This window comes from Cervus elaphus, chromosome 12, assembly GCF_910594005.1.
Source record: "Cervus elaphus chromosome 12, mCerEla1.1, whole genome shotgun sequence".
Lineage (NCBI taxonomy): Eukaryota > Metazoa > Chordata > Mammalia > Artiodactyla > Cervidae > Cervus > Cervus elaphus.
Window position 1 is genome coordinate 14217028 of NC_057826.1, and position 12999 is coordinate 14230026.

Below are 12999 nucleotides of genomic sequence, written 5' to 3' on the forward strand. Positions count from 1 at the left end.
CGTTGAGCCCAGTTTGGGCCCTGTCAGACAGTTTCCAAAGCCCTCCACATGACCCGAAGGTGTGGCAGGTGGAGAAACATGGACTAACGCCCTGCATTCTCACCTCTGGCCAGCGGCTCCCAGCTCTGCACCTCTCTGGCCCACGTGGGAGGGCACCCCTCTGCAGTCACCTGGCTCCCAGCTGGCGCAGCTCTCGGGGTGGGGGTGGGTGGTAGAGGGTCACCAGGTGGTGCGGTGTGGCTCAGAGTAACTGCAGGGAGGATGCTGTTTGGCAGGCCGCCCCCTCCCCTACCTCACAGTCTCACAGATCTGTGGGTGAGCATCACTGGCCTTGAGGGGCCGGGGGTGGGCAACATAAAGTCCTGAGCTGGGAATAGGGGACCTGTGACCTGAGAGCACGTCCACATTTTAACAGAGAGTCTGGGCCACACAGCCCATGACCAGACCCTGGCCTGCTCTGTCTCCTGGGCCTTTTGAGAAGAGCCCTTCTCCTTTACTGTCATTAAGTCAGCCTTTTTCAAGGTCCCAGAGTATGGTGTCCCCAGGTGGCAAAGTCACATAGGCCTGCTGACATGTCACGGTGGGTCCCGTAGGTAGAGAAGGTCTGAGGAGCTGAGTGTCAGGGGTCTCAGGGCTCCCCGCCTCCGCTGAGGCCCTAGGGTGCTAACCACCGTCCCCCCTGCCCTGGGTTCTCCCCTGCAGCTTCTACCTCTTCCACCCTCTGGCCTACGGGATGGTAGGTCCCCTGGCCCAGGACCCCCGAAGTCCGATGGCGGGGCTCAGGTGGCTGGAATCGTGGGACTTTTGAGGCCACTGCGAGGACTCCAGCCTGAGACCAGGACCTTCGTGGGGACGGCCAGCTGTGACGCCAGTCCCCGGACCCTCCCAGCCGTGGAGGAAGTGGCCCAAGGAGCCTGTGGACCTCCACTGCCTGCTGGCGCCCCACCCTGGGAGCGCAAACTGCTGGGGAGCACTGTGGCCCTGCTCCTCCGCAGAGGCTCCTCCACTGGGTCTGCTCAGCCACAGACGACTTCCCTCTCAGGCCTGTCCCCCGTGAGCGGCGTGAGGAAGGATGAGTGTGGGGGTGAGTGTGAGCGTGCGTGTGTCCGTGTGCCTGTGCAGTATAGACCATGACTATGGACAGCGGAGCGTCATAAACTCTAAGAAATCGTCCAGGGCTACCGTAGTATTTTCTGGTGTTTTTTTCTCACTGAATTGGGTTGTAAGATTCATCAGAAATCAGCCCTCCAGGAAGGCTGACTGCACCAACAACGCCTTGGGGTATCACCTCAGGTGGAGCCAGCAGGATTATCAAAGCTGTGCTGCCCTCCTTCCCACCAACAAGCAGATCCCTAAGCTGAACACCCCAGGCTGCAGGGCCCGCCTCCCTGCACGCCGCTGCATGGTTGCCGCTGGGAGTCTCCCCTGTGGCCACAGGCGGCTGGACCCCTGCCCGCAGTGTGTGCTCAGGGGCCCGGGCCCCAGCGCGAGGCAGCCCTGCTGGCCCTCCTCAGCCCTCAGCTCCTTGCCATCTGGGAATGCCAGACGTGTGGTTGGTGGGCACACGTGGTGGTGGTGTGTCCTCAGGGCCTGGGAGCCAGGGGCGACTAGTGGCTGCCGCTCCCCTTCCTTCCGCATCCAGGCTGGCTGTGAGGTTGGGACCCACGCTCTCCCGGGGGCAGGGAGAGCCCGCCAGCCCCTCTCCTAGCACCCAGGGCAATTGTGCAGCAGACCAGGGCCCTGTGTGGGGTTGGGCTGGGCTCCTGGTGGGGTCTGGGGCTGGTTGCCCTAGCCTTTCTGGACTAGCGTTCCTGTCACTCACTAAGCTTTCCCCATGCTTCCTTCTCTGGTCCCCAGTGCTGACGCCCTCCTTTCACTGTGTTTCACTCCCCTTCCTCTGGGTCACTGTTTCACCAGTCTCCATTTCCCCAAGGCCCCAGAGCACCTAGGCATGCATCAGAAGTTCTCTTTACCACCTCTAAGCCCAAGCAAGCAGCTCAGAGCTGTTCCTTTTACTGCCTCCCCAGAAGAAAGAGAGATAGAAAACCCTTGGGCCAGAACTGAACTAACCCAAGGCCAATCCCTAAGCCCACCTCTGTCCTCCTGGTGCATGACAAAATATTTATTTTGTCTCAGAGGACTGTAACGCTTCAAGGTTTAATGATGAGCCTCTGCCACTCTCCATCTTCCCTCCTCTATAGCCCCCACCAGCTCTGCCAAGGTCAGAGCTCTTTCGAGCATCTCTGCTCAGTGGTTGCCACGGAGACTGGAAATTGGTCCCAAGGACAGGCTGTGCTACCCACTGGGTGGTGGGGAGGGAAGCTTCTGGCCATGTTCGGACATCCAGACCGACCATCATTAATGTTAATAGAGGAAATGCAGTCACATCAAGAGCAAGGCAGGTTTGTTAATTAGATCTGGGGCCCCATGACCTCCCTTCCCCAGGGCTGCAGCCCTTTTGACTTCCCCCGGCAGGAAGCGCTGCTGCCGGGTGCTGAGTCTGGGCTGCTTGCTTAATTGCGTTTCTGGAAGGGAGGGAGAGCAGGGATGGGGAACCTCTGCTCTCCGATGCCTGCCAGCCCCCTTCTCCTCTCCCCCAGGCCAGGTTGCTTTCTTCTGAGCTGGCGTGGTGGTGGGGGGGGGCGGGGACAGCCCTCTGGGTGGGCTCTCCTGGAGGTGCAATGCAGGAGACCTGGGCTTGACTGTTTCAAAAAACAGTGGCCCCAGGCTGACAACCGGGAGGTGGTGGCTGTTTCTCCCGGTGCCTTCTTACTTCCTAATAGGAGCTCATTGGAAGGGAGGTGCCCTGAAGGAGTCAGGGGCAGCCACTCTGGTGAGGGCGAGGAGGACGAGCGCTCAGGAGGCCTCCTGCCTGGCCGCCCTCCTAATCTGGTCACCCCGGGGATAAGAGGTTCCTTGGTCTCTTCCACTGCTCTCCAGAGATGGGAGAAGAGCTGTCTGCCCACCTCACCCCCTCCTTGGCCCAGGCTGGCGCATGCTTGTGTGGCTGCATGGGCCGACACAGCTCCAAGGACTCAAGTTGTGTTGTTGGAAGATGCTGGGGAGAGGGGCTGTCGGAGCCATGCTCTGCACACGGGCTCCGGCCCCCGGGAGAATGTGACACGTCCTGCAGACGTGCTGGCGGAGGAAGGAGACATTTGCCAGCTCAACCTCCAGCCAACTTCTTAGACCACATTTTATATTAAAAAAATGTTTTTTCCACAGATAATCAGAGGCCATTTACTTTTGTAATAAATAGCTCTTATTTTGAATGCCATGTTGTTCTTGTTGTACTTAATTGAATCTGACTTGCCCTCTGGCTCCCAGAATGAAAAGAATGTTTGGAGTGCAAGAACCGTTCCATTGTGTCTGGACTGAGCCATTCTGACTCCAGCAGAGGCCCTGGGCTGGGCAGGTGGACCCGGCTGTAGCAGGAGACACTAAGGCCCTCACACAGATAAGGTTACTTGAGTAATGTTGGTCGTTACTTGTATTTATTTAAACTTATTCCCAAATAAGCAGGAAGCTGGACCTTATTTTTCCCTCTTGTAACCTCGTCACACAAGTATAAGGAGGAATGCGAGCGCGCGTCCACTTTGAGACAGCTGAGTGGCCCGGCACTGCGGCACAGTGTCCACTCTGCTCCCCAGAGGCCCCTGTCTTGGCAGGCGTCTCCTGATCTAGGGTCACGTTAAGGTCCGAAGGAGGTAAGAGCTGACGTGTTTTGGACCGTAGTTGAGGGAGGAGAGGAGTCCAGTGCACTGTGAAACTGGGGGTCTTCAGGGCTCGCTGATCCCCCTGCTCCTGCTTAGGACCAAGAGGAGCTGGAGGCAAGAGAGGGGGGAATCCTGCAGCCCCCTGGGGGATGGAAGGGTTAGGAGAGGACCAAACCCTTCCTGGCACAGCTTGGCTTATCATCTCCCGACATGTCTGTGAGACCGAGTCCTCATAAAGCCCCAGTGAAGTCACCACTCTTTTTGTCCCCATTCCACCCAGGAGAGATTCGATTCCTTACCCAAGGTGCCACGATCAGTCAATAGAGCCGGGGCTGGGTTTCCCAGGTGGCACTAGTGGTAAAGAGTCCTCCCGCCAGTGCAGCAGATGTGAGAGACCCAGGTTCGATCCCTGGGTGAGGGAGATATCCCCTGGAGAAGGGAATGGCAAACCCACTCCACTATCCTTGCCTGGAAAAGTCCCAGACAGAGGAGCCTGGCGGGCTGCAGTCCATGGAGTTGGAAAGAGGCGGACACGACTGAGCACGCGTCAGCAGCAGGGCCGGGCCTCGGCACTGAGTTGAGCTTTTTCTGCTTCTCCAGCCTGGTGCTGGGACTAGAAGCACCTGCTCAGGACAGCCTGGGTCCCCTGGGGAGAAGGCATAGCCTCAGATCAGCACGTTCCTTTGCACCTGCTGCCTAAAGCATAGACAGCTCATCCCGGGCCCAGTGTTTGCTGGTGCAGCCAGACCAGTGGTCTTCTGGGAGGAAAAAAGCCCTGATTTGTAGCATCTGTCTGGGCTCATGCAAATGCTCCACCATGGCCTCTTTCAGGCCACCAACCTGATTGATGTCGCTGAGAAACTGGAAAGATGAACCCGATTTGCTCTCCCCAGCCGTCTAAGAGCCAGCTCCAGCACCCTTTTGACCCAGACCTGGTGGCCTTGCCGTGGTCGGAACTATGGATGCAGCTCTTGGTCACAGCCCATTAAAGTGAGGGAGGCAGAGGAGCGCAGAGGTCTGCAGGGGGGCCAGGGTCAGCCTTGAGGCCAAATACTGGCCCCACCACTTATGAGCCACTTACTTAACCTTGTTGCCTCCATTTCCTCAACAGTAAGACAAGGGCAAAATAAACAGGATCTACTTGACAGAGTTACTACGAGAATGAAGAAAGGTGATGATGTAAAGTCCCTTGCACAGTATCTGGACACAGATGCTCAGGACATGCTAGCTCTTTATCATTGGTGATAAAGCAACCTCCGTGACAACACTGGCCTCTCCTCGATTAGAACCTCCTGCCCAAGTCTGTGGGCAGATGCTGGGAGCGGGGCTTCTGTGACTTTCCCCCAGCCCCTCAAATGTGGAGTCCACCCCTCTGTCTCCTGGTTGGAATACACCACCCAGACAGCAAGGCTCAGCCAGGTTCCTGGGCCTTTTCGCTGAGAGGAGCAGAGATTAGAGAGCATTCAGTTCTCTCCTCCTGCCTCTTTCTGGCTCTAAAAAGGCAGAGTGAGTGCTGACTCCACCGCTTATTAGCTAAGGCCATCAACTTGCTAACCTGTCAGACTCCAGACCCTACCCAAAGGAGAGAAGAAGCAAGCAGCGTCCCGAGTGTAGACTGTTGCCAGGAAGTGCAAACTGGGTGGAGTGGGAAGCCTTAGATGAGCCAGCAGGCCTGCACAGAGCCCTGGGCATCTGGGCATCGAAAGATAAAGGTCCCCAGAGACATACGTGGCCCTCCCCATGACCTGCCAAGTTGGCTGCAGGGCTACTGGACGCCGACCTGGGAGTCTAATCCCTGAGCACCCCGGCTTTCTCCCTTCAGCCCCCAGGCCCTTTGTGTTCTCCCTCGGGGATCTCCTGGATGCCTTAGGACTCACGTCAGTGGCCTTGCAGCTTTGCTCCCCTGCTCCAGCCCAAAGACCCCCAAGATGTGGGGAGGGATGGGGAAGAGAGAAATAAGGTGTGCTCCAAAGTCCTGCGTCCCTGGAAGAGGGAGAGAAGCGAGATGGTTTTGCCAAGCTTGCCTGGGACCAAGAAGAGTATCGTTGAAGCCCTCAGGCCTGATTCAGGGCCAGCAGAAGTTCTAGAAGGCAAAGATTCCATACTTCATGCCTAGCACAGGGTTGGGCATGGAGCCTCAGCCAGTTCATGACTGAAGTGCACACCCACCTTGTACCCGCAGACCAAAGGAGATGGCCTGAGAAGTTCCTGGAGACCCCACTCCACCCCCCTTATCACACTGCTGAGGAAACTGGAAAAGAGAGGTGGGCCAACTGACAGGAGATAGGCTTGGAGACAACATAATGAAAGTGAGGATCTTGTTCTTTAAAACACGGACCACTAGGACTGGACTGGGGCCCAAGGCACTTTCAGGCTTGAAAGAGAAAGGTTCAGGTCTAATTGACAGGTGACCAACCTCACACCCTGAAAGGCAAATTCAGGAGATTCTGCTTCCTGAACTTCAAATTAAAGAAAGAAACAGTGTTTCTATTTAAACGTGTACGAAAGTCTATTAAAAAATCACTTAACAGTAGAAGGTTCTCGCTGAACCCCCTCAATTGTCCAAGCAGTAGAGTGCGCACCATTGCCACACCTGAGACCCCAACCCCTGGCCAAGCAGAGCTGGGGTTAGAACCGGAGCTGACAGATGTCTAAGGATGGAGCCTCAAGAAAACGCAGGCCCGGCTGGACACGGCAGTGGGCTTGGCCCTGTCCCTAAAGCTGAGCGCCCTGGTGGCCCCCGAGTGTCCCGAGTGCTTCAGTCGGTAACCAGAGCTAGGACAGACCCTGCCCTACCCTTGGCGGCCCTCCCCCGGCTCCGCCTGGTCACACAGGTAGGAGCCCTGGCCTTCTCCGACCCCCACCTCGGGGCAGCAGGAAGGGACCTGGGGCCAGGGGTCGGAGGCCTCCAGGCAGCATCTCCGTGCCCTAACTGCTGCTGCTGCTGCTAAGCCACTTCAGTCGTGTCCGACCATGTGCGACCCCATAGACGGCAGCCCACCAGGCTCCTCCGTCCCTGGGATTCTCTAGGCAAGAACACTGGGATGGGTTGCCATTTCCTTCTCCTGTGCGCTAACCAGTAAGTGGTAAAATTGTCACCGGAGGAGAAACCGAGGTCCCCAGAGGCTCGGCGATTTCCGTGAAGCTCTGAAGCCCTGTCCTTTCCCAAGCCGCCAAGTCCGCGGCCAGAGTCCGTCGCCGGGAGATGCACGTCTATCCGGACGGAGAGGGGCGGGGGCCGCGATGGCTTTAAAGAGCTCCAGGCGGGCGGCGCGGGGCGGGGCGGGGCCCAAGGTACAGCTGCCAGGAGCCGGGGTCCCTGGAAGCGCCGGGCCGGCGGGGGCGCCTCCACCTGGGCGGGGAAGCAGCGGTGGCTGGACCATCCGCAGCCCCACCCCACCCCCCGGGGCCCCGGCCAAGGCGCGGGGGCCGCAGGAGGCGCCGAGTGGCCGCGTCGCCGCGGAGATGGCGCGGCACGTGCGGTGACGGTGCCCGCTCTCCGAGGGTCCCAGCCCTGCGCCCCGCGTCCCCGGGGCGAGCATGGAGCGCCCGGAGCCCGAGCTGATCCGGCAGAGCTGGCGGGCGGTGAGCCGCAGCCCGCTGGAGCATGGCACCGTCCTGTTCGCCAGGTGAGGGCGGCCCGAGCGCCCCCGGGGGTGCGGGGAGCGGGGTGCCTTTCCAGGAATGGGTCGGAGGCGGCCGAGCCGGCCCCGGAGGCGCGGGGCGCGGTGACGGGTGGCGCAGCCCCCTGCGGCTTTTCCCGCGGCGGCCGCGGCGCGTCTTGGCGAGTGCGCACACCCCGCTCCCAGCGGGGCTCTCTGGGCGCCGGCCAGGGTCCGCTCCCACCGCCCATCTCCCTACACTCGGGGCCCCGCGCTACGCCCCCTCCCCGGCTGTGTGCCTCCTGAGTGTTCTTTCCTTGGGCGATGACTACAGGGGTGCCCACCACTGCCCTTATGGAGAGATACCCGGGTGTCCCAAGGGCCTGCGTGGGAAGGCTGTACTGGGTGCCTGGCCCGCAGGGCACGGGGGTCTGGGCCCCGAAAGTGTTCGCTTCCAGTAATCAACTTCAGGATAAAGCTTTCGGAGGAAATGACAGGCTAGGGCCTGAGACCCTCCAGGGAAGGGAGGACAATTGCCCAATTCTCACCAACGGAGAGAGAGGGGTGAGGGAGTGTGCAGACCCCGGAGGGGAGGGGAGGCTGCCTTCAACATCAGCTTGAGGGTGTCTAGGTAGCCCCTCTGCCATCACCAAGGAGACATGCCCCCTCACCATGGTTTTTCAGGAGCCTTGGCTCCTTTAAGCCAGCCCAGAACTTCTGAAGAGGTTTTTTTAAAGCCTCCCCCTCGCAAACAAAAAGGGACTACATTTACAGTCTCAGCCCTCCCAGATATGGATGAGACCTTATACTTGGGCCTCTCAGCTTTCCCCAAACCCACTCTTTTCTCAGGCGCCCTCTGGCCATGCTGCTCCCAAGCTGTGTGACCTGAGACAAATGACTCAACCTCTCTGGGCTTCTATTTCCTCCTCTATAAAATTGGGTAGCAGTTACACCCACTGTTTAGGATTGTGAGGGGATACCTGAGTAAACCACCTGCAAAGTACTCAATGCTCAGAAAGTGTTAGGGCTTCTGAATACTAATTATTATCGTTGCTGGGCCAAGAGCCGTTGGACAGGATGGGACTGGGGGATTTCTGATCCAAGAATGGGAGGGAGGGAAGGAGAAGGAGACAGATGGCGGGAGGGGGAGTCCCCACCACGGACTCCGGGCTTCCTGTTTGAGGACCCCTGCCTGTCCCAGCCCACACCCCTCCACGGTTTATGGAGAGGCTTCCCTATGAGGCCTGGGGAACACGTGTTTTCCACGATGCGGAAGAGTTAAGAGGGGCCAGCGGCAAAGCTGGCCAAGCGGTGCGTGCCAGGCTGAGGGTGAGCTGGAGTTTACAGCCCAGGCTTTGCACGCCTTCCCCTGCTGCGGGGCAGTCAGGGCCCAGGGAGCCTGGAGGGGCGACCCCCCCAGGGCTGACACCGGGCCTCCCCCCGCAGGCTATTTGACCTGGAGCCAGGCCTGCTGCCCCTCTTCCAGTACCACTGCCGCCAGTTCTCCAGCCCCGAGGACTGCCTGTCTTCTCCCGAGTTCCTGGACCACATCAGGAAGGTGAGGGGAGGTGGAGCGCCTTCCTGGGGGAGAGCAGGAGAGGGAGAACTCGGGGTGGGAGAATTCCTTCCGCGTCCTGCCCCAGCCCTGGGCTGTGCCCCTTCTCCTGCTCCCTCCTGTCAGAGGCATCTGTCGCTTTCCCTCTGCGCTGAACCGGGCAGAGTTGGGGCGCCCGGTCAGCCAGCTGCTCCCAGCTCTGCCCGTTGCCCTTGTCCTCGCCCCTTGGCTCCATCAGGGATCATCCCCCTGTGAAAACCAAGCTGGGGTTTCCTTAGAGGCTGGTGGCTCTTACAGGGCCTCAGCGTTCCCCCGGTCCCCGGAGGATAACACTGTCCAGCAGGTGTGTCTAGGGCTTTGAGCCCCTCAGCAGAAGGCAGCTTCCTTCATGGCCTAACATTAGTAGTCTGGCCACCATATGCTGAGCGCCTGCTGTAAGCAAACACAGGCTGCCTTTTGTCTCTGATCCCGGATAAACGAGGGTCCTCTCTGCCTTCTGGTTGGGACCCCCAGCTTCTGGACTGGTTGTGAGTGGGGGCGGGGAGTTGCTCTGAGCTCGGTTTCACCGCGACCTTGACCTTGGCAGGTGATGCTGGTGATCGATGCTGCGGTGACCAACGTGGAGGACCTGTCCTCCCTGGAGGAGTACCTGGCCAGCTTGGGCCGGAAGCACCGGGCAGTGGGCGTGAAGCTCAGCTCCTTCTCGGTGGGTAAAGGGGCCCTTTCTCTCTCCAAAGCCCCTGGCCTGAGGCCACCACTCTCTCCCAGGCCCTCCTTCCCACCTGTTCATCTCTCCTCTCCTAAACCTTCAGGTGACTGCATTGTTAGGTGCTTGCTGTGTCACCCTGGCACTGCCTTGACCTCTCTGAGCCTCCAATTTTTCTTCTCTGGTGTGGTTTCTCTTAGAACCCATAGATAGTGAAGGAGCCTTTGGGATTACTGCTCAGTTTTATATTGGCATGCATAAAACCATCCCAGAACCAAACTGGCTTAAAACAATGACTTCTGATTTCCCTGGGCTCAGCTGAGCGGTTCTTCCGTCCCACATGCTGTGGCTGGAGTCACGCGTGTGCTGCGTTCAGTTGGGAGCTCAGCCGGGGCTGGAATGTCCAAGATGGCCTGTCATCCTTTGGGATCTCTCTCCCTGTGGCCCCTAGTCGTTCGATAGTGGAGCTGAGCTTCATTCCAGAGTAGCTGCTGAGCTCCAGGAGGGAGTATTCTAGGAGGACAAGCTAGCCTCTGCTTGTATCACTCTCATTAATGCCCCACCGGCCAAAGCCAGCCACATGGATGAGCCCCGTGTCAAGGGCGTGAATCCTTGAGGTGTGGCTCACAGGGGACCACTCACCTGACAGCCCACTGCACGGTCCCATCACCTTGTCAGATGTGAGCACCTTGAGGAAGGGACTGAGTTTGTCTTGTCTTTCTCTCCATCCCCAGCACTAGTATAGCGTCTGGTCTTTAGTGTGTATTCAGGAAATATTTGTGGAATAAATACACTGTATTTTATAATTAATAATTTAAAAATGAGAGCCATTATTATTGCTGAAGACTTACTGGGTATAGGTGCTGTGCCAAGAGCTTTTAGTAGATGATCTCTTAATCATTCCAACAATCTGATGAGTTGAAAGTTTCGCTGATGAAGCAACTGAGGCTCAGAGAGGTTACCTAACTTGCTCAAGGTCACACAGCTCACAAGCACTAGAGTCAGAAAGTGAACTCAGGATTGCAGAGCCTGTGCTCTTAACCTCATGACTGCTGTCTTGCAGAGGAGGAAACAGGAGGAGGGACAATAACTTTGCTTGGTGTCAGCTGGAAGTCCCAGGCAATGTCTCACCCCCCCACTCATGGGGTGATCGTGAGGCTGGGAGTGGAGTGAAATGCTTTGTTCACTTTAAAGCCTCACCTTTAAGTGGCATCCAAGGATTGGGGGCTCTGAATCCTGCTCAGGAAGCGTGGCCCCCTTGCAGGAGAGCCAAAAAGCCCAGGAGTCCTTACCAGCCCCCAGCCTCAGTTTTCTTACCTGTGGAATGGGGGCATGCCTCCCTGCACCTGGGAATGACAGGTGGCCCCCTTGCTTCTGCAGACGGTGGGTGAATCCCTGCTCTACATGCTGGAGAAGTGCCTGGGCCCTGCCTTCACACCCGCCACGCGGGCTGCCTGGAGCCAGCTCTACGGGGCCGTGGTGCAGGCCATGAGTCGGGGCTGGGATGGCGAGTAAGAGGCGGCGCTGCCCAGCGGTTTCCACCTGGTGGCCCCGCGCCTGTCTGTGTCTGTCTGTTGGTCTGTGTCCATCGTAGCCCAGGCTCCCCTAGGCCTGCCTCGTGGTCCTTGTCCCCTTGGCCATGCCAGGGAGGTGATGAAGCAGGGCTGGGCCTCAGTCCCACTCACCCCCAACCGCAGGTGGGTGGCTTTTCCTTTCCCATTTCCTAGAGTTTCCCCTAGCTTCTTCTCTGCTGGCCCAGCCTTCCCCTCTGGCCTCCCCACCCCCTCCTCCAGGAGGAGAGGTGGCATGGGGCCTGGCATGGAGGGAGACACGGGGCTTTGAGGGGTGGGCGCTCCCATCCTCCTCCATGCCCGAGTGAGCCTGGGCTGAGGGGGGCAGTGGGCTGGCTGAGCTTCGAGCACCTTCCCAGCTCGCCTGCCTTCCGCGCGTTTCTCTCCCAGCAGTGTGTTCGCTTTGCACAAGGAGAGGTGTGGGACAGCTCCGGCCTTCATGGCGGCATCCCAGGCAGCCGGAGCAGGTGGTTCGGAGACTGGCTGGCTCTGTGATGGGGCCCCTCTGGGTCTCAGAGGGGGGCAACCTCTCAGATGCCCCCCGACAGAGTAATTTTTCTTTTCTCGTGTCAGGTGGGAACTCCCCTGTAACTCTAGGAAGCAGCTATCCAGCCAGGGTGGGCGGGCTGGGGAAGGGCCAGGAAGCTGGGGACTTCCTTTCCGAGAGACCCAAGCCTCTTCTGCAGCCCTGACTCCTGCAGAGCCTGAGGCTTATCCCCCGTCCCCCGATCCTTTCTGCCTCTGCACACACCGACGGAGGGTCCAGAGCACCCATATTTAATACCTGCTGTGTGCCTGTACCTGGGCTTCCCAGGCGGCGCTAGTGGTAAAGAGCCTGCCTGCCAATGCAGGAGACGTAAGAGATGAGGGCTTGACCCCTGGGTCAGGAAGATCCACTGGAGGAGGGCGTGGCAGCCCACTCCAGTATTTTTCCCTGGAGAATCCCATGGACAGAGGAGCCTGACAGGTTAGAGTCCAAAGGATCTCGAAGAGTCAGACACGACTGAAGTGACAGCACGCACGTGTGCCTGTACTTAGCAGGGTTGATAGAAAACAGCAGAAACCCTTCCCACGCTCTGAACTATCTCCACTTTTATCTTTTGCTGCGTGCCGTGGTGGTTGTATAAACTCACAAGAAATAAACCTGTTCTGTGTGCCTCTCTGACCCTCTGGGACTGGTCTTTTCTTTGGCGTTGGCTTGTGTCCAGATGAAGCTGCAGGGTGGTGGACGGAAGGTAGCGTGGGAGGTTGGGGGTCAGGAGGATCAAGGCCGGAGTGGGTGGAAAAGAAGGGAGGGGTGTGGGGAAGCCGGTGGCTGAGATGGAGCGAGGGGTCTGTGGTGGAAACTGGCTGGCAGGGCACACAGCCAGACTACATTTCCCAGTGTCCCTTGCATTAGGTGAGACATGCGACTGAGTTCTGGCCAATGGAATGTGTGGACATGTGTACCACTTCCAGACCTGGTCCCCCCAATCTCCTGCCTGCTTCTCTGTGCTCTGTCATCCTCCAGTCGTCTTGATGCAGATCTCACAGTGACCTTGAGGGCCATGCCTTGAACGTGGCAGGCTCACAATGTGGAAGGAGCCTGGGTCCCGGATCACTGCTTGGGGGAGAGCACCCGCTAGGTAGAAGTGCCTTGCGGCGTTCAAGCGCTTCTCCTGCATGTAGTGCAGGGGCTCATTCATTATAATTTTACAGGAAAGAGACAAACTTGTGTTTGTGCCATTATACATTTGGGGGTTGGTTTATTTCAACTCATACCCACACTAGTCTGGAGTCTGAAGCAGTTCACTGGTCGGGGGTCTGGGAACCCAACAGCTGGTGGACAAGGCGAGGCCATGAATTGAAT

General features: G+C 58.4%; 2 protein-coding genes across 3 annotated transcripts in view; both read left to right on the forward strand.

Moving 5' to 3' along the window:
* Positions 1-1172, forward strand: part of POMT2 (protein O-mannosyltransferase 2) — a 44432-nt gene extending 43260 nt beyond the window's left edge. For both annotated transcript variants that reach the window (XM_043919352.1, XM_043919353.1), the window contains exon 21: positions 703-1172. In XM_043919352.1, coding sequence (XP_043775287.1) covers positions 703-808 — 106 coding nt within the window. In that variant the 3' untranslated portion in view covers positions 809-1172. The remainder of the gene's footprint in view (positions 1-702) is intronic.
* Positions 1173-7214: 6042 nt separating this feature from the next.
* NGB (neuroglobin) lies at positions 7215-12309 on the forward strand. Its single transcript, XM_043920162.1, has 4 exons — positions 7215-7345; positions 8765-8876; positions 9460-9579; positions 10960-12309. Exons 1-4 carry the CDS (start codon positions 7257-7259, stop codon positions 11092-11094), a joined length of 456 nt encoding a protein of 151 aa, XP_043776097.1. The 5' UTR covers positions 7215-7256; the 3' UTR covers positions 11095-12309.
* Positions 12310-12999: the final 690 nt, after the last annotated feature.